At 35.2% G+C, this 20575-nt stretch overlaps 3 protein-coding genes across 3 annotated transcripts; 1 reads left to right on the forward strand and 2 right to left on the reverse strand.

Moving 5' to 3' along the window:
• Positions 1-2345: 2345 nt before the first annotated feature.
• On the reverse strand, positions 2346-6772 carry LOC112508123. The gene is made up of 6 exons (XM_025112902.1): positions 6625-6772; positions 6359-6491; positions 5089-5192; positions 4564-4708; positions 4340-4480; positions 2346-4183 (listed from the first exon to the last, which is right to left on the reverse strand). Exons 1-6 carry the CDS (start codon positions 6666-6668, stop codon positions 2522-2524), a joined length of 2229 nt encoding a protein of 742 aa, XP_024968670.1. The 5' UTR covers positions 6669-6772; the 3' UTR covers positions 2346-2521.
• A 5292-nt stretch (positions 6773-12064) lies between these two features.
• Positions 12065-16664, reverse strand: LOC112507158 (splicing factor, arginine/serine-rich 19-like). Its single transcript, XM_025111601.1, has 2 exons — positions 16312-16664; positions 12065-12341 (listed from the first exon to the last, which is right to left on the reverse strand). Exons 1-2 carry the CDS (start codon positions 16552-16554, stop codon positions 12165-12167), a joined length of 420 nt encoding a protein of 139 aa, XP_024967369.1. The 5' UTR covers positions 16555-16664; the 3' UTR covers positions 12065-12164.
• A 430-nt stretch (positions 16665-17094) lies between these two features.
• LOC112507406 (pentatricopeptide repeat-containing protein At5g21222) lies at positions 17095-20354 on the forward strand. The gene is made up of 4 exons (XM_025111983.1): positions 17095-17138; positions 17772-17987; positions 18089-19006; positions 19382-20354. Exons 2-4 carry the CDS (start codon positions 17886-17888, stop codon positions 20165-20167), a joined length of 1806 nt encoding a protein of 601 aa, XP_024967751.1. The 5' UTR covers positions 17095-17138; positions 17772-17885; the 3' UTR covers positions 20168-20354.
• Positions 20355-20575: the final 221 nt, after the last annotated feature.

A 20575-nucleotide genomic window follows, 5' to 3' on the forward strand; every position in this document is an offset into this window, starting at 1 on the left:
TTAACGAATATATATAATCATTATATTTAAAAACTCACTTATATAAATGAAATTATGATTAATATGTATAATTCTATTTACATAATACTTGAATATAATAATAGTATATTTACTAAATGACCAAAAACACGAGTTTCAATCATTTTTTAGTACAACATAATAAAAAAGACAAGATTAACCGAGGTTGTTCAAACAAGCATAAGGCAACTAAAAGGTATTACCGTAGCATTTAGGGTTATGGATTTTCAGTTTATGGGACCTGTAGTTGGGAAGAAAATTACCGGTTTGATTGAATACGCGAAGTTGGGATCATAAAAGTTCGTTGAGAAATTGTGAAATTGGATTTTACCGACAGTGCAACTCTCGTACTTTGACAATGTATAACTCACAAACTGTAAGTCGGAATAAGCTCGTATCTTGCAACCACTTTCACGAAGGGTCGAAAGTCAGTTATGACTCTAACTAGCTCGAAACAATGTGTTTTCGGGGTTGTTTGCACTGTATTCGGGTTTAATTTTTTTTTTTTTTTTTTGTAAAATTCATATAAAATATATGGATAATCAAAATGAGGTGGGTAGATTCATATATCAAATGTAATATTGATTCTTATTAATTTAACATATGAATGTGATCATCGACTCATTTAGCTAACTTCAATAATTTAAAAAAAAAATAACGTCATCACGCAACGCACGGTATCAAACACTAGTTAAACATAAATATGAAGTAAATAACCTTAATTTACCTAACCATTTAGCAACGGTAATAACATAATATATAAAGATGCATGTCCGTTCCCCGGCCATTAGCGACAACACAACGGACCGTTTGAAAGGGTTCATGACCGGAGAGATCATGAAAGGTTCTGACTTGAAACCGGAGATCCAGAAAATCTTGTATGCGACCGACCTTGCAAAAAATCAAAACAGGTTAAGCATGCCGATGAACCAACCAACTGGAGACGCTTGAGTTCTTGACAACCGACGAGAAACAATTGATGGATAGATCTTTTAGAGTTTTTAAACGATTCTTCAAGTGATTTTTGTTGAAAGTTTTGTGCAGAGTTTTACTTAACTCATCCACCATATCGGTATATGCTTGGTACGTGAATGTTCCATCAACCCTGTTACCTTTATCTTGTTCTTTAAGGTGGCGTTTGGTACGCGTACATGATTAGACATGACAGAACTGGACAGAACAAATGTTTGTGTGGTGTTTGATACGACTAGGACTGAACATGACAGAACTAGATAAGTTGCCCCCAAAAGTTATTTTTATGACTTTATATATCATATAATAGTTATAATTAACATAACTAAAGTAAATAATTTAATTTATAAACATTTTTTCATATACGTAAATATAAAATAGTACCAAGTTTGAATGAATTTTTTTATATAATTGATGGTATTTTGATAAAACTTGATTCATACAAAGGAGAAATTATGTTTTATCTAGTTTGGAAGATTCTTATTAATCGGTGAAGGCATAGTAAATATTGTTGCAACAACAATGGTTGTGGAGGTAGAAGCATTGGTAATTGATCAACGATAGTGATTGTGTAGGACGTGAAGATGGTGGATAGTGGTGGTGATGGCGGTCGACAGTGGTTGAGGAGGTAGTTGTGGCCTATGTGGTGGAGGTAGGTGTGATGGTGGGCAGTGGTGGTGGTTATGGTGTACGTGGTGGTGGCCGATGAATTGTGTTGGTCAGTGGCCGACGATGGTTGTGGAGGTGGTGGAGGAGGTTGTAGTAGAAGAGAAGGTGGAGGTGGCTGACAGCGGTAGTGGCAATGGACGGTGGTGGTAGGTGGCCGATGGTGGTTATGGAGGTGGTGATAGAAGGTGGTAGTCGATGGTGGCTGTAAAGGTGGCGGAGGAGGGGTAGGTTGCCGCCGCCACGGTCGCAACTAGTGATGGTGATCGCTAAAACAAGTATCATGTTAAGGTTACATATCAAACGAGGGTTGGTTAATAATATTTTAGTTTTTATCGTATTCTTACTCCAAATAGGTGGAACAAAAAAAAAGTTTTTTTGTCCCACGCTATCCCACTTTGTCGCACTTCTTATCCTTATCCCATGTTGCACCAAACATGGGACAGTGAGTTCTTGTCGTGTCCTATGTTGTGCCAAACGTGGAACATCGAGTTTTGTCTCATCCTGTCCCATATACCAAATGCAGCCTAAACATTGCCCGAATAAATGCATCTAAAGAGTTCAAAAAAATGTCAATATTGTCATCAATTACCTTTTTACTCATGACCAATTACTGCATAGTAATCATACATATTAAACTTAACAATATGGATATTATTTCCCTCCCTTTCCTTGGTAAAAGTAGTTATATCCTGCATGTTTGAACCAAACCTTGGTCTATTAAATGTGTGAATGTTTTTAACACGATTAGATATCATAAACACAACCCTCAATCAACTCTAAATCCTTTTTCTTTTTCCTGCTTTTATAAAAACAAACAGAAACACCTATGCAAACAAATCAGTTATATCCCAAATAAAACATTTTACCCCCCTCGCAGTGCTGCAAAGCGGGCTGCCAAATCGTCATAATCCGGTAACTTGGGATGTACGTGTGCAGCCTGATTATCGGGCTGAAAAGAGTTTGCACGAGCATACACTTTCTTGGATTCAGATTCGCCACTTTGTTCATGTGGAAGAGAAATTGATCTGGTGGGAGGAGCAATCATTTCTGCTTCATCCATGCTTCTATGATGTGGAGATTTGCTAGATTTCTTCTTTCTTAACTTCCCAACATCATAAGCTGATGGTTTCTTGCTATAATGTAACAACAATTTGTCCATCATTTTCTCCTCTTCATCCTTGTGGTAGTGCTCATCGTCGAATAAGATCTGTAACCCCTTTCTTTCTTTTCTTCTGCTACTTGAAATTCTCTTCACAATTCGAGCATCTTCAGAGCTCCCAACGTCATCATGACTAGATGATGACTTGGAGTGTTTCCTACGAATGGATCTTGGTTTAGGCAAAAGTACATCATTCGCAACCCCATGATCTGAATTCGTTACAATGTGAGGTGGCAGGTCTTCACGGCCTCCATGTTTGTGGTATGGACTATCTTGTTTCTTATGGATCTTGTCTGCATTAATAGGCTTACTGTATGGTGGTGGGATGTTTGACTTAACATATGGTGGTGGTGGTGGTGGAAGAGAACCATTGTAGCAAGATTTTAACTTAAGAACTTCCTCCTCTTGCACTTTTCTTGTTGACTTAATACCAACTTCTCCATCCCCATTAACACGATTGTTATCAGGAATTTCTGGCCTTCTGTCACGGGAGCTTCTTGGACTTTTGATCATGAAGGGAGTATGGTCGGCTCCAATTGATGATCCATGCTTCTTGGCAGCAAATTCCTGCCTCCCTCTAAATAAACGATCATCATTATTTTCGGTCTCAACAGTTTCTGCCCTGTCGGTAACTGGCTCCTGTCTGTAACCATGTCTTTCCTTTCTTCCTTTGCTCATCCTAGCATCATCGAAAACTTCTGCTTTTCTGTCATGATAAGAACTGCCAGAACTTTTCAACGAGGGGGTATCATTATTTCCAAATCCATTCCTTTCAGAAGCAGATTCTTGCTTTGCTTTAGAAAAATAGCCATAATTATTTTCGGTCTCAATAGTTTCTGCCCTGTTGGTAACTGACTCCTGTTTGTAACCGTGTCTTTCCTTACTTCCTTTGTTCACCTTAGCATCATCGAAAACTTCTGGTTTTCTGTCACGATAAGAACTGCCTGAACTTTTCAACGAGGGGATGTCATTCTCTTCAGAAGCATATTCTTGCTTTGCTTTAGAAAAATAGCCATCATTCTCTGCCTTACTGATGAGTACCTCACGTTTGTAGCCACGTTTTTCGTCTCTTTCCACAATTGGAATGTCCACCTCTTTTCTCCTAGCATGTACATTCCCATCACTGTGCAACATCGCCCCCTGGTGAGCATGCTCTATTCTTTCTTTAGGACGTTTTTCTTCTCTTCCCACAAAAGGAATGTTCCTAACATTTACATCGCCAACATTGTGCAATTTGGGCTCCTTGTGAGCATGCTCTATTCTTTCTTTAGATCCCTGATCATTTTTCCGGAAAACAATATTTCCATTTGGTAATTTGTATTTATCGTCAGCGACACTCAGAGATCCAAGTTTCTTTGCTTGGTCCTGCAGTTTATTTTGAAGAAAGTTAGAGAAGGTTTGGGTTGGTGGAAATGATTTCAAATGCCTCTTTCAGAGGTACCTGCATTCCACACCCTTTTTGGGTCTGGCTCTGGGTCTGGGGAGTAGGGGTTGGTAGAAATTTTGAAGCAAGAGCCATACCTGAGCAAGTGTGGAGGACTTATTCATTCTTTCTTTAAATCCTTTAGAATCCCACTGTATTGAAAATTCAGTTGCTATATCTTGCAGTAGCTTTATTCTCTTCTCCACTGCCGGAGGTTTAGAGGCTAACTTCTCAACAAACTAGCAACAATCAATAAGCTGGTTAGATGTATATAGGGAGCTAGGATAATATGAATTCATTCAGATAACATGTGAAGACCTACCACTTGATTAACAAAACATTCTAAACCAGTCCCATATCTCTCCTGAAAAACATCCCTGAGATCACGCAGTTCAGGAAGATCAGAAAATCTTGCAGCAGCAAACATAAGGGATGCCACAGTCTCTCTGCATTCTTCTGGGCATTGTCTGAAGCAATCAAGTACAGAATGTTAAGTATAAGTGGTTTAACATTGTACATATTTCTCCTTTTTAAGGATCTTATTCTATGTTTTCACTGGTACTGCTATAGCTTCTGCCTTCATATTTTAGCATCAATGATTTAAGCCACAGTCTACAACATGAACTACCACTTCTTTCAATTGTTCTTTGTTCTATCATGGTAAAAATCCTTTAATAGTCTCCCCCAGCAACAACCAAATGAATTGGAACAGTTGATGTTTGGAGCAACTTGTGGAAATCTGACATGCATATACACTAAGTAAACCAATTTTACGGCACAACAAAATAAAAGTACACATAATTGCATAAAGTAGGAAAGGAATACAGCGATTACTCTTTCTTCATACCCTAGTTTCTGCATGACTGACAGCTGCTTCAATATATATTCACATGACTGGTCAATAAAAGTATAACAAGATAAGAGATTCAAGCCAGCAATAAATTCTTCAGTCTGTATCACCACCTCGCATGAAACAAAGCTTCAGTTAGAGCTTATTACAACAAAGCATCAGGAACAAAAATATACAAGTAAGAACTTCCAAATTTAATGTGAAAATCAAATTAAAACTTACAGTTGTATCTATTTTACTTTCATGTGTGGACCAAGTATCTACCTTTCGTGTTCCTTCTCTATAAGTTACAAATGCGCTACTTTGGAGACTTCAAGCCAGCATCCTTTACAAATGAGAGCACAAGGTGCAATTTTTGGAAGGCACAAGGGAATGGAGTGTCCATGAGTATTATTGGCCTAATCAGGAGTTGAGGACACCTAGAGCAAACTTATTGTGCTTATGGTAAATATACAAAGGTGAAGCAAATTCACCTTTTCGTAGTAATGCAAATCCAGTTGATTGTTTGTCACTGTTTCTTAAGTTGACCTATCTACCAAATATACCATGCAAAGCAAAATGCATAATCGTATTCAATTGTAAAAGCCTAAATGAAACTTGGCAGTTGGCACTTCTAGTTCCTCTTCACAGGTAGGATGTATGACATTATAACATTAACAGAATTTCAAAGGTTAGTATTTGAAATAGGGCTCTTACTATGAAGATTTACAAAGAAAACAACTTGTAAGCGAAAAAGAAAATAGTGATGACGCCCACCGGAACTTAACAAAATCAGTGGTATGTTCGCAAAGAACTTGAATGGAGAATTTAGTGCACATGCCTATGCAACAATAAGTAACTTAACAAGCTTGTCTAAAATTAAGCTCTAGAAAGAATAGCAACACATTGAACTGCATGATATGAAAGTCCAGTATAGTCCACATTATTTTCTATGTTATGTACTGTATATCAGAAATCTTAGAGAGTTACACGTTTGGCCAAGGATGAGGCACTGTGAAATAAGAGTTTCCACATCATGTTGTAGCATTTTTCTCAATATAATATTAAGAAAAAAATTAAATAAACACATTACTTTATCTACCTACAACCTCAAAACACAAAGCTTCGATTTATCATCTGGAAGGAAATCATAATCATCAAGCTCAATCACCAGTCACAGAATCAATTCAAAGGACGACGATAATAACACAAAAGCAAGATCAAAAGCACAAAACTTTACAATCATCCAGGTGTAACGAACAAATAAATTAAAATCCAAAACCAGTACCCTTCCGTATGCGTTAACATCGAGGCCATTGGCGAGTAATTTCGCAAGATCTTCCTTCAAAAACCTCTGCTTCGCCTCCGCCCTTCTCCTCAACACCTCTATTCGTGTCCTCGTCGGCTTAATCAACGATTTACTTCAAAACACAAAAAACATCATCATCGGTTTTGCTACTACATCATTCTATCCTTAGTGATTTGAAGCAAATAGGCGGGTTCAACTTCAGAAACACAGTATATAAATACAGATTATACTGATAGAAATCTAACCATTTGGAGCTGAAACCACCGCGACCTAACAATCCGTCCAACATTGTTGTAGATCCGAGAGACAGAACGACTGATTCTTCTGAACTTAGGATGGTTTTTCCGTCGTTATCTGTGATTTCTTTATACAAAGTCCTCAAGAAATCAGTGAAATTTTTGGATCTATAAATTATCTGTCTCTCACACACACGTAGAGTAAGTGCGTGAGGTTTTTTGCTGCAAGTAAAAAGATAAGGAAGCGGAAGCTGAAGCTGCGATTACTGTTGTCAATGGCTGTATTAGTGCTATTTACACGTATGTTTCTTTTTAGTCCCTCAAGTTTTCTAGACTTTCTTATGAGATCCTTGTATTTTAAGCTTATAACTTTCTACTCCTTTTGTGTCAATTCTTTTTCTCCCTTTTCTATGCTTCATTCCCTTTTCTTTTCCTTTTTCATTTCAAATAATTTTATTCATCTTGGAGTGAAAAAGGCTTTTTTATGTGAAAATTTACCATTAAAATCAAGAATCATTATAGTGTTTTACTTTCTAATATTATATCTGTTGTTGTATATCTAAGGGGTCGTTTACCAAATACTTACCCGGTAAGTGCTTACTGGTAAAATTTAACACTATTATTTACTTATCGGGTAAGATTTTAATCCACCAAAATGACATCATATGCAATAATTTACCTGATAAACGCTTACCTTGGTAAGAGTCATCGCCCTCAGACTCTTGGTTTTTGTCTTGCTCTATTGTTTTGTAAGGGTGTTCGGGTCAAAGCCCGACTAATCCCCGGCAAATTTGGAGACTAAACATGGCCCCACTTAAATGTCGCCAACACTCCACTCCCAGGGCTCGAACTCGGGTTCATGACTATGTCATGCCCAAGTCTTTACCACTAGGCTGGAAGGTCTTTGACTCTTGTCTTGCTCTAACCGGGTAAGATTCTTGATCATTACCATATTCATCCAGTGAAGTAATGTTACTTAGTAAGTGCTTACTCAGGTAAGCATTTGAAAACGGACCCTAACTCAACAACATGTATGCATTGTATTTTATTCAAAGTAGGGTCTAAGAATGATGTAATGTATGAAGATATTTCTTCTACCTTAAACGATTGAGAGGTTGTTTTTGTGAAATTGTGGCATATAAAAACCTTTCATTTGGCAGCATTGTATCACTAAAGCTCAGTATCATCCCTATTTGAGAGGATAATTACATTATATTAGTCGGAGGTGTAGCTTAAAAAAATATAAACCAAACCAACCCAATATACCTCACATGAATGAGGGGTTAGGGGTGGAACAACATAAATCTGACCAGTATTTCGAAGGATAAAATGACTATTTTCATAAAAATTCCTTGAGTTTGTCCAAACATGTGAGTACAAAGGAAAAAAAAATACGTATAAAGTAGAGAAAATATGGCATATTATATGGTAAAGGTCATATGGTTTGAACATTGAAACACAAAAATGTGTTTTATGTTGGCATTAAGTATGATTGTTGTCACATGGATTGAGTTTGATTTAATTAGTTATAACTTTGAAAGGGAACCACAAGGGTGGTGTTTGATTGGTTTGAGCTTGGCTTCAAATGTCAAAAATATCAGGAGGTCCCAAGTTCAGATACTAGTATGAATAAAAATCTCTTTGTGGCTACGAAGGTTCAAATGCGGTGACTCCGGGCTATCTGCAAAGCAGGTGGTCGCCCTGGGATCAGTCGGCTCGCATAGCGGGCTGGATATCCAGGTTAATAAAAAAAAACTTTGGAAGGGGGTGTTATGTAAAAAGAAAAAGTGAGAGGGGATGAAAATGCGTAACAACATAGAATAAGGGGGTGTGAGAAAGTTTGGCACATGGGGTTTCTCCTTCTCCTATGGCGTCAAACACTTTTCCACCAGACCACCAACGCTTTTTTTTGGGTTGACGAAAATGACCCTTTTTGTCGTGTTGAATGGGTTTGATGGTGACCGTTGGATGTTGGAGAAGGAGATGGATGGTGGTGATGGTGCGTCACACCAAATAAATAAGGTGGGCCGTAAATCACGAGACGAATTTAAAAAAAACTGACCGTTTGGAGGTGGAAAAAGGCGTTATGTCAGCAGGACGTTTCTTTTTATTTCCCCAATTTTTATCCCTTTACCAATTAATTAATTCACTATTTATTTATTTTATTTTCTGACTTAGTTTTGATTTTATATATTTAAAGATAAAACTTATCTATAAAGTATTTGACAAAAACTCTTAAAAATCATTTTTTATGTATAAAGTATTATTTATTAATGTATATTACTTAAAACTCAAGATTACAAGTAGATTGTGTGTAAATACAATTTATTAAAGCTCCATATCTGAATTTGTGTAACTAACTGTAGATAAACATAATCAAATATATGAATAACATCTCATTTTAAATATAAAAAATCTAAAATATAATTAGAATAATCATTGAGTTCTAACAAAAGACTTAATTAAACTAACTTATAATAAAAGAAATAAATTAAAGACATTACATAAAAATGATAACTTTTAAAAAATTGATTTGATATTAACATTGATATATTTTTTTTCAAATTTTTATGATATTTTCAAAATTATATTTTTAAAAAATATCGACAGAGACAAAGAATAAAATAAAACATTAAAATCGTGATGTATCTCGCTGCATTGCATGAATACCCTTCTAGTTATAATATAAAACATTTGACAAAAACTCTTAAAAAGTATTTTTTTTACACAAAGTATTGTTTATTGATTACTTTACTTAATAATTAAGATTACAAGTAAATTGTGCATAAATACAACTTATTAAAGCTCTATATTTGAATTCATGTAACTAACTGCAGATAAACATAATCAAATATTGGATAAATATCTCATTTTAAATATAAAAAATCTAAAATATAATTAAGATAAGAATTGAATTCTAACAGAATACTTAATTATTATCTTTATAAAAAATTATATTATTAAACCTAAATTAAATTTCTTTGTTACTAAACCTAAATTAAATTATAATTAAAAAATTGAAGTAAGGAAACTACACCAGAACTTTTAAAAAGATTAATTTGATATTGATATCGATATATTTTTTTTTCAAAATTTTATGATATTTTCAAATTTATATTTTATTCAAAAATAAGACATTATCACTTTCTCAAACCACATAAAATTGTATTATATCAACATAAAAAAAAAAACAAAACACTGAAATCAAGATATGTCTCGATGCATTGCACGGGTATCCTTCTAGTATTTCTAAAATCTAGAATTTGAAAATGATTATAATTTCTTTTAAATAAATCAAAGTTACGTTAAACAAACTAACTGATGAATAAATTATGTTTGATAAAAATTAACTGATAAGTTAAATAAAAAAATATAACATGATCAAAAAAGATATATTGAAAATTAGTCTATTAACATTTAAAAAAATACTTGTTTTTGACTCATTTATTTAACTTTAATTTTGATTATGTTTAGTATGTTTTATAGTAAAAAATAATTTAGATGGCTTTATGAATATCTTGTAAGATCCATCCTAAGCTACTAATTATAGTTATTTGTTGAATAAAAATTATTACATTTAAAAAAAAAATCATATTTATTTGTTAGTTATCAATGATTATCATAATTATATTTTAGATTTTTTATATTTAAAATGAGATATTTATCCAATATTTGATTATGTTTATCTGCAGTTAGTTATACGAATTCAAGTATTGAGCTTTAATAAATTGTACTTATGCATAATTTACTTGTAATCTTAAATTTGAAGTCTTATGCATCAATAAACAATATTTCATGCATAAAAAATTGTTTTTAAGAGTTTTTGTCAAATGTTTTATAATATAATATAGATAGTATAGATTATGTGTTTTTAAAAAAAGCAATAATGATTTTATTTTTGAATAAAATATAAATTTGAAGATATCATAAAAATATATATATATATATATATATATATATATATATATCAATGTTAATGTCAAATCCACTATTTAAAATTTTTCACTTTTTATGTAATTTTTTAATTTATTTTTTTTATTATAATATAATTTAAGTTTAATAATTAAATAATTTATTTTTGGTTTAATAATATAACATTTTATAAAGATAATAATTAAGTATTCTGTTAGAACTCAATGATTATCCTAATTATATTTTAGATTTTTTATATTTCAAATGAGATGTTTATCATGTATTTGATTGTGTTTATCTGCATTTAGTTACACGAATTCAGATATAGGATAAAATCGGATAGAGATGAAATCGTCTAGGGATAAACAGGTTTAAGAGATTTTTAAGAGTTTTAGCCAAATGCTTTAAAAGATAGTATAGATATTTAAACAAATTCAACTAATTTTTTTATGACATAAATTGGATCTCAAAAATTACCAAGAAGGTCCTCCTCTTTTAAGATACCGACCAACCAAATAAACATATATATCGTCGTTTCAAATGATTGTAGCATCATATAAGGAGTGAAGTCTTGTGAAAATGGATGGATTTTTCCTGAATAAATAAGACCTTGAGCAGGGGTCGTTTACTAAACTCTTATCCGGTAAATGCTTATCGGGCATTTTCCCTCACCGGATAAACATAGCAAGGGCTAAGAATCTTACCTGGTAAGAGCAATGATAAGGATTGAGTTTTACCCGCTGAGGGTGACAACTCTTACCCGGATAAGTACTTACCGGGTAAATTGTTGCATAGAATATCGTTTTGATATACTACAATTTTATCAGATAAATTATAATGTTGATTTCTACTGGTAGCGTTTACCGAGTAAGCATTTGGATAAAGAGACCCTAAGAATACATATTTTTGAGAAAAAAGAAAACAGCTACTTTTTTATTGCAATGCTAAAAAGCTATTCCAATAAGTAAAAACCCAGGTTGGTGAAGGGTTTAATTTGGTGATGGTGATGGTCATGCTGATGTTGCTGGTTGTCAAGATATTTGATGACTCTCTCTGGTTTCTTAATTTCATGGTCTTCAATCATGAATACTATGTTTCTAATTCTAATAGCAACAGTCTTTTGGTTTTTTCAAATCCTTAAATTACAAATTTTAGCAACAAAATTCTATATGATGGGACTTTGGTGCCGTTTACCAAACGCTTACTCGCGCTTATCACGTCATTTTATTTTACCGAATGAATATGGCAAGGACTAAAAATCTTACCCGATAAGAGTGAAGGCAATAATCGAGAGTCTTACTCGGTAAGTGAGGACGAGGACTCTTACCATGGTTAGCGCTTACCGGGATAAATTGTTGTATGCGTTTAAGTGAATAAAATCTTTCCTGGTAAGTAAACGATAATGTTGAATTTTTTTGACCGGTAAGTGCTTACCGGGTAAGTGTTTAGGGTTTTTAAATTTAAACGAAATTATTATATTTGTTTGATTTTAGTTCTAAAAAGTTAACTGTTTTATTTTATCATGGATCATTATATAAGATTCTAGAAATCAAAGTAGAAGGCAAAAGCATGAAGAATTATTATCATCTTACATCTGAATGATTTGAAACAAAAATGGAGAGATTACCACTATTCAGTCAGTCTGCTTGTTCCTTGTCAGGATCCTCTTCTTCTTCTTCTTTGTTCTCTTCCTCCTCCTCTTCCTCGTCTTCCGCCGGAGGGTCGTATGGTAATGGTGGCGGCAATGGTGTTTTCATCGGACTGAACTGCGGAAATATATCAGGCCTTCTTCCCGGCTTTGGCCTCTCCCATTCCTGCATCCAACAACATTCACTAAATCAATCATCTTTCCTTTTCAATCCTAAACTACAAAAGAATCAACGCTATCCCAAACAAAAATGCAACATTTTCTTTCTGGAAGATCCTATACCTATTCCAGATTTACCATTTGCCTGCTACCAATTATTACAACACATTGATGAAAATGATGATTCACCATATGGTCATGACCTATGGCATAATAGCAGATATTTGATATTGATACAGTTCCATATGATGATATAATCAGTAGGATACTGAAGCCTACATCCAGCATGGTGGTGGAGAAAAAAAAACATAGTCACCGCACAAACAAAGGGTAATGTTTAAGGAAGTTCCACACGGTCTAGATGCAATACTCCTACTGCTGAGAGATAAATAAGTTAATCGAACTGGCTACATTTATTTTAGGAGGAATATGAGATAATAACATCAGCCGTAATGATAGTAACTTAATGGATTTAGATATGGAAAAGGTTGATGCATATAAGAAAGCTTTTTGTATTGTTGAAACCTGAGATCAATATTTAGGTGACCAAAAAGTGTGTTACTTTTCAAGGTGATAATGGAACTGTATCCAATACGAGTATACATCTGTAGGTGAACATGCTTACAAGTAAATCCTAACCAGGGATGAGGGCGAGGGTTCTATGATTAAAAAACGACACTTAAGAATACAACTAAGATGATATTGACAGTGATTACGACACGTGGTGCCTACAATGAGTCGAGGAACATTGAGGTTCATAGTACAGAGTACAAATGTAGAATGTACTTGCTTCCCTCTGCATGTTTTGATTGTTTGTCTGTTTGGATTGTATCGCTTACCTCTAACTCGTTTTTCAAATTTTAGCATTACCTTTCATGTTTTCGAGGAGTTCTCTTTCAAATGTTCTCATGTTATTTTACCACAAACATTTTGAGCAACTTTTATCCTTTTTTGGCACACTGTACACAAGCTGGGGTCTTCACGGAAACAACCACTCTATTACATGCAACCTCCGAGACCCCACCTCCGGGTGGGATACACTGTGCTTGTTTGGTTTGGTCTACATGTAGAATGTGAAGGAAATGATGAAGGGAATAGGTTCAAGGTACACAAAATAGGTCCAATTTACTGCAAGTACTGATCTTCCCTGGAGTGCACGCCTACAAATTAGGCATGTTGGATGATGTTCTACCCTGAGCATTATGGTAGTTAAATAGTCAATATAGTACTTTGGGGTACAGGTGCACATGTACAAGTGGCGTGCAGTAATCCATAGGTGGTTAACCATTGACTGTATAAATAAGGGGCTTTGTAGTTTGGCGAGAGCCTAGAGAGAGATCCCAGCCTCTCGAAAGCTGAGAACATCTTGTAATCATCTGATTTTTATTAGATTTCATGCATTTGAAACATTGGCGTACATCAGAGTTCAGTTGCTTCTCAATTTCACTATTACCTTCACTAAAAAGTTGAAACTAGGATACTTCAATTGTAGCATGTCCTCCCTTTCATCTCATCATGCTTAAAAACACAATATTGTTTCTCGTATTGGTTGAATGTTGCTTCAATTCCATTTCATCTATTTTATGACCATTAATTTTTATCCTACATATAGCATTGTGTTTTAGATTTTGGTGTGCCTTAGTTTTTTGGCTAGCGCTCTTTTGTACCATCTTCTGATTCAGGCATGTGCAAAGTATCATGCCTAGAACATCAATTGACCATCTACACTCTCCTCCTCTCATAAGCTACGGTTTTACTATGAACTTGGTCACCTATATGCAAACCATCACAATTAACTACGGTTATCACATTGATGATTAATACTCTCCACTCATATCCTGATAGAAGTTTGATAACCTGCTTTAACGAAGACTTCCTTGTGTACATCACGTTTTTCCTATTTCTAGATACACTATTTCATTGTTATTATGGCTCATCTTGTTCATTAGATAGTTACCCTCCTTGTACTATTGGACCCACTTGTTTAAGAATAAGATATACCACAAGTATACCACTAACAAGTTTCCTCAATCATTACTATTTCTTTAAGTGGCGAATGCTTTTAGGTTTTGCGACACGAATAAAACCAAACCAAACGGACACAATAATCCTCGACTTCTCCCTCTTTCTGAATCATAGAGCCTAGATACTTGAAGCTATATTTAAGGTATCATTTGATTTCAGATTCTGACTTCAACTTCATCCTCAATGTGTTCCCTGTTGTAGTTGCATTATAGACATTTGGAGCATCCAGTGGGGAAGCCTTGTGCTTCCAAAGTTTCCCTCAATACTTCTAGCCTCTAGTTCACCTCTGCCCTCGACTCTGCTACCAACTCAATGTCATCAGCGAATAACATACACAATGGGACACTACCCTGAATCCCTTGAGAAATCTCGTCCAAAATCACACAAAAAGAAATAGGCTTAGAGGCTCGACTCTGCTACCAACACAATGTCATCAGTGAAAAACATGCATTATGGGACATTATCCTGAATCCCTTGAGAAATCTTGTCCAAAATCACAGCAAAAAAGAATGGGCTTAGAGGCGATCCTTGACGAAGGCCTATGTCTTCCGAGAAATATTCCTCACACGATGATCAATGTCGAGCTAAATTTCTTTACCGTCACCAATTTACTAATCATATGAACAGTTTCATGGTGATTGCCTAGATCAACACATCATGTGTCTAAATACGTTGGTTTTTTGTCATCATAAAAACACTTTTCAACTATCTAATGAGTAATGTCTTATCTAGTGTATGGACACTAAACTCACCCTCTACAAATAAACACAAACCAGACCACCTACCATTGTAAATCTTACCAAGAAATTATTTAAGCTTCACACCATGATGAAAATTTCATGCGAAACTATGTAGATTTAAAACACTTGAAACTTCACATACAAGATGTAGTTCGCTTTATAACTAGTTTTAAGAAGTAACCTCATAAGGAACAAGAGGATACAAATATCAACAACTAAAACACTACGATTTTTGTACTTGAAATAATCAACAAACACATCACAATGTTCAATTAGAAAAATATACAAAATGGTACACACAGGTCAATCACAATGTTCTTTTACCATATATAATATATTTTATTCATATGTTTTGTAAATCCATCCTAGCAACCATCCCAAACCCCCTTTTGTTTATTATTCTAAAAGTAGTTTTATATGTGATTGGGAAGACGTTTCTACTTTCAAAAAGAAGTAAAAGAATTAAATGCTACCATAAGACGAGCAGAAAGGGGGGGGGGGGGTGTTGCAATAGATTGGGGTCCTCATCAACACCATTTGGTGGGTAAAGAACAAGTGAGAACGAAAAACTACAAAAGAGTCCCAAATTGAATCTTACAAGTTACATCCATGTAAGCTGTGTGCTACTATTCTTCGCTTGGGGATTCTCAGAGTTGCAAGATAGCAACGGGATAAAACTTGTAGGTTGGGCAGTAGTGCAGGCACAATTTTTGTAGTTCACTCTTTATTGTAAAGGCTTCATGAGGTGTTGTTAACACATTAGTTATTTAACAGGCCTCATGGAAGTGGTTTGAACTCAAAACACTTCACTATTTCAATTAAACTGAAATGAGCGCTATCAATCAATCAAGTTTCTAACAACATCACACCATATGTTATTCTAACATCTAAGTCAGCTGCATTAGGCAAGACAAAGGAAAAGTAACAATAGTTGAATAAGATTAATTCTAAATTCAACAACTAGTTCTTAGGGTTGAGCTAATTAAGCTCGAATATAAGCAATTCAGCTTTTAAAATCATAATAATGTTGAATTGGATACTTTTCATTTTATAGTTCTCGAGCTACTATGGTTAAACAATCGAAGCTTTCAGATGTCATAAATTGATTGATTGAAAAGCAGATGAATGAATGGCATCAAATAATTAGTACTCTAGCCACACAATTGATATTTCTACTCAAATACAGATAGAAAAAGAGGAGATGGCACATACGACAGGGAAATCAAGAGGGTTCCGGCGAGTCAATCTCTCTTCGTCCGGTGCCATACAAACAACCATGGAGGCTGACGCCCTCCGATAAGCAGGAGCGCATCGAGGAAATCTGGAAACTGATGAAAGTGCTATGCATGATGATGAAGATAGTCTTGAGGTTCCTACCAGTACTGCCGGAGAAGGCGGTGATATCGAAGTCAAAGTAGGTGTGAAGGAATGCACGGAGGTGCAAATCGCTGCCATATCTTGAAGTTTTCTTCCAAATCAACGCAACTAAAAAGAGAGAAGTACAAAGCCACCGGCCACAACCACCACCGCCCGCAACTGCCTTTCTACGGAGGTTTAAGAGGGATAAATCTCCATTAACAATTCTATCCACTTACATTCAGATGCAGGGTGTTAAATGTAATTTCTAGAAACTACAGGGGTATGTTTTGAATTTATTTCAAGAAGAAATGAGTGAATTACATAAATGGTCCTGAACTATTGTTTTATTTTCATTTTCAGTCTCTTAATAACAAGTTTCACTTTCTAAATAGTCCAAGGACCATTTTCAACATTTTCTGAAGGGTAAAAAGCAAGACGTGGCCAAATAAGCTCCAGAAAATATTAGAAAAAAAACAGGGTATTTGCTCATTTCTTTCTTTCAACTTTCAGCCTCAAGAAAAGAAGAAAACTGAGAAAATTCAAAACCCATTTTGATTTCTTGATAATATTTGTGGATAAGATTTCACCAAGATGTCACAAGACAACAATTTCTTACATGCAAAAGGAGAGCTTCATCTCCCATCATGCATTCTCTCTTGCATCCTGCTTCACTCCAACAGGTATTCTTTCTCCCTCTACACTTACTCTCAATTGGCACATTTTGCTTCATATTGTGGATGATCACAGTTTTGATCTTTTAGGGTTTACTTTGTTTCATTTCATGTATCCAAATGATCACAGTTTTGATGAAGAATAACAGACCCTAGAGTTGAGAAACTGGGTCATTTTTGAAAATGAAGAATAACAGACCCTAGAGCTAAGAGTCTTTAAGTTTGGGAAGTTTTTGCAGGGTGGAATCTAATCAAGGGATGCAGGTATTATCTGATTTATGACAATTAGATCAAGGATCTTGATCTAATTGGATTAAGCTATCTGGTCATATTTTCCTAAAGTAGTTATTAATGTTCTTGTGGTGATGAATGTGATTATATGAACCCCCCTCCCCCCCTTCTCCAGTTTGGTCTTTTGAAGTGTTTGTTGATACCCATTGGCTTTTGTTGACTTGTGTTCTATCTAAAGAATAAAGGAATGGGATTATGGCTTTGATTGTAGATGTTTCAAGATGATGTTTATTGTGGTTTTCTTGACCATTATGTGAATATTCCCTTTTCATCATCATGTTCAACTTCTATGTTCTTCATAAATTCGACTTTCTGTCCTGTTCTGCTTACTTTCTCCATGATTCTCTTTAGGATGGCTCAGATGAGTACCATCATGGATCTTCTAAGATCATGATTAAAATCTGAACACACCAAATTTGATGCAATAAGTTCTTTGAGGAATATTGAGAATCGTTTGCATGCAAAATGGGAGAATTTGGTAAAGAAAGATTACATTCTGTCATCATCAACAAGCACCGAAATGGACCAGTCACCAGCAAGTCAAAGGTTCAAGCATCTTCTACCATGGTACATCACAACTTTTTGAGTTTATCATCAATAAACCTAAAGAACCTAGCAAAAAGTTTGATCTTCAAAACAAAGTGTTTGATGATTTGCATATGTTGCAGGAAACACATCTTCATGAAAAAGCCCATTTTGGCAAGGTTTCAGCTGTTGTGAGTTCACGAACTCATTCGCGCTGCAATACCTGTCTAGAAAACAAAAACAACAGTTGCCAAACAGTTCGTTCAAGAACCAAACTGATGAAGATCTTGATCGAGAGAAAAAAGCCACAAGAAGTCCAATCAATTATGAAAGATTTAATCGAAGACGGCCACATACCCACTCTTGTCACGTACACAACTCTCTTAGCCGCTTTAACACTTCAGAAGCGTTTCAATTCCATTCCTTCCCTCCTCTCCAAAGTGGAAGCAAATGGCTTAAAACCCGATTCCATTTTCTTCAACGCCATGATCAACGCCTTCTCCGAATCTGGAAACATCAAGGAAGCCATGAAAATGTACAAGAAAATGAAGGATAGTGGATGTAAACCTACAACAAGCACTTTAAACACCTTAGTTAAAGGACTCGGGATCATAGGTAAACCTGAGGAATGTATGAAACTGTTGGAGATGATGACAGTAGAAGAGAAAGTGAAACCCAATGACAGAACTTTTAATATCATTGCTCAAGCTTGGTGCAGTCAGAAGAACATCACAGAAGCTTGGAATGTTGCTCAGAAAATGGTTGCATTTGGTATAAAGCCCGATGTCGTGACCTATAACACGATAGCAAAAGCTTATGCTTTGAATGGAGAAACATATAGAGCCGAAGAGATGATATTTCAGATGCAGAATAACAAAGTGGCTCCAAATAAACGAACTTGTGGGATTATAGTAAATGGGTATTGTAGAGAAGGTAATATGATGGACGCTGTGAGATTTATATACCGAATGAAGGATCTTGGAGTGCTCCCAAATGATGTCGTCTTCAATTCGCTTATCAAAGGGTTCCTTGATGATGCGGATTCAGATGGAGTTGATGAGGTATGCATGTATGTGTATATTCATGTTTACACTTTGACCATAAACTAGTTTATGTTTCGAGCTTATCGAAGAAGCTCCTTTTGGTTAGCTATAAGCTAGCTTTTCGCTTCAGCAATTCAATAAGTTCTAGGGTTTTCTTCAACATGAGCTTTTAGTTTATTTTACATTGTCATATAACTTGTTGACTAGTTTTTACTAGTTTTTACTAAAACACGACTAGTTTATTAGATAATTTTTCAGCCAAATGTTAGCATATTAGCTAGTTTGCTACATGGCCATTCCTTACTTTTGAGCTTTCAAGAATGCTTGAATTTAAGCAATCCAAAAAGGGGTTTTGAATATCAAACTGACGGATGTTTGTATGAATCTGGGCAGGCACTAGAGTTGATGGAGGAATTTGGGGTGAAACCAGATGTGATTACATTCAGCACCATTATGAATGCATGGAGTTCAGTAGGATTAATGGACAAATGTCAAGATATCTTTGATGACATGATCAAGGCTGGGATTGAACCAGATATTCATGTATTCAGTATCTTGGCCAAGGGCTATGTCCGATCCGGTGAACCCGAGAAAACCAAAGGAATTTTGCAAGTTATGAAGGCATCAAACGTAAGCCCAAATGTAGTCATCTATACTACAATCATTAGTGGATGGTGCAGTGCAGGGAAGATGGATCATGCCATGGAGGTTTTTGATGAAATGGGCAAAATGGGTATTTCACCTAATTTGAAAACATTTGAAACTCTGATTTGGGGTTATGGAGAAGCAAGACAGCCATGGAAAGCTGAAGAGTTGCTACAGATCATGGAAGAGAAGGGGATCATTCCACAGAAGAACACTGTCGAACTTGTTGCAGAGGCATGGCGTGCCATTGGTGTTGATAACGAAGTTAAGAGGATTACAGATCCTATTGAAGAAGATGACGAGAATGATGATGATGAAATTGCTGATTCAGGTATAAAGTCAAGAAGCAGAATCGTTGTAGAAAGGTCAAAATTTTCACCAGAAAGCTTCAGTAGTGGCACAAGAAAGTCCATATTGTTAGCCCATACTTGTCGATTTGGGGTGAAACCCATGTCAGTGTTTCAAAAGCAGGTGCAAGTTAAGATGCAGGTTGCATTTTATGGGCACATGAACACTTGCAAACTGGTGTTTTGAGGATTACAGGACAGCAAACTGTGGATATGAAGCAAAAACCTTTTGAAGTTACAAAAAGATTGCATACAAATTTCAGAAGCTGATTTATGGGGTTACCAAGAGTTTGTAATCAAAATACTGTGTAATTTCTGTTCAAAAACATGCATCTAGATTCACAGGCAGGCACAAACATTACATTTCGACCTCAACCCAAAAAATCTGTACATGTTCTTAATTATATATATTCTTTTCAACAAAACCCAAATCAAACAAAATAGTAAATTTGATTATTAGATGTAACTTATTCCCTTCAGATCTTCTGAATAAGAAATAACTTCGATTTGTTGTTCTTTTTAACAATACTTTCTAGGTAAGAACTAGGTGTATAAAATTCAAAAAACACGATATCAAAGACCAAAATACTGAAAC

Source organism: Cynara cardunculus (genome assembly GCF_001531365.2).
Source record: "Cynara cardunculus var. scolymus isolate 2C chromosome LG 2, CcrdV1, whole genome shotgun sequence".
Lineage (NCBI taxonomy): Eukaryota > Viridiplantae > Streptophyta > Magnoliopsida > Asterales > Asteraceae > Cynara > Cynara cardunculus.

What these genes read in the sequence shown, in the direction of transcription:
- LOC112507406 (XM_025111983.1), top strand. Translation starts at nt 17,886, where the DNA reads ATGGGAGAATTTGGTAAAGAAAGATTACATTCTGTCATCATCAACAAG. An exon ending in TTCAAGCATCTTCTACCATG is followed by an intron (nt 17,988 to 18,088) that starts GTACATCACAAC and finishes CATATGTTGCAG; the next exon opens with GAAACACATCTTCATGAAAA. An exon ending in ATTCAGATGGAGTTGATGAG is followed by an intron (nt 19,007 to 19,381) that starts GTATGCATGTAT and finishes GAATCTGGGCAG; the next exon opens with GCACTAGAGTTGATGGAGGA.
- LOC112507158 (XM_025111601.1), bottom strand. Translation starts at nt 16,554, where the DNA reads ATGGCAGCGATTTGCACCTCCGTGCATTCCTTCACACCTACTTTGACT. An exon ending in ACCCTCTTGATTTCCCTGTC is followed by an intron (nt 12,342 to 16,311) that starts GTATGTGCCATC and finishes TGTTGGATGCAG; the next exon opens with GAATGGGAGAGGCCAAAGCC.
- LOC112508123 (XM_025112902.1), bottom strand. Translation starts at nt 6,668, where the DNA reads ATGTTGGACGGATTGTTAGGTCGCGGTGGTTTCAGCTCCAAATG. An exon ending in ATGTTAACGCATACGGAAGG is followed by an intron (nt 5,193 to 6,358) that starts GTACTGGTTTTG and finishes GTGGTGATACAG; the next exon opens with ACTGAAGAATTTATTGCTGG. An exon ending in AATGTTTTGTTAATCAAGTG is followed by an intron (nt 4,481 to 4,563) that starts GTAGGTCTTCAC and finishes GATTGTTGCTAG; the next exon opens with TTTGTTGAGAAGTTAGCCTC.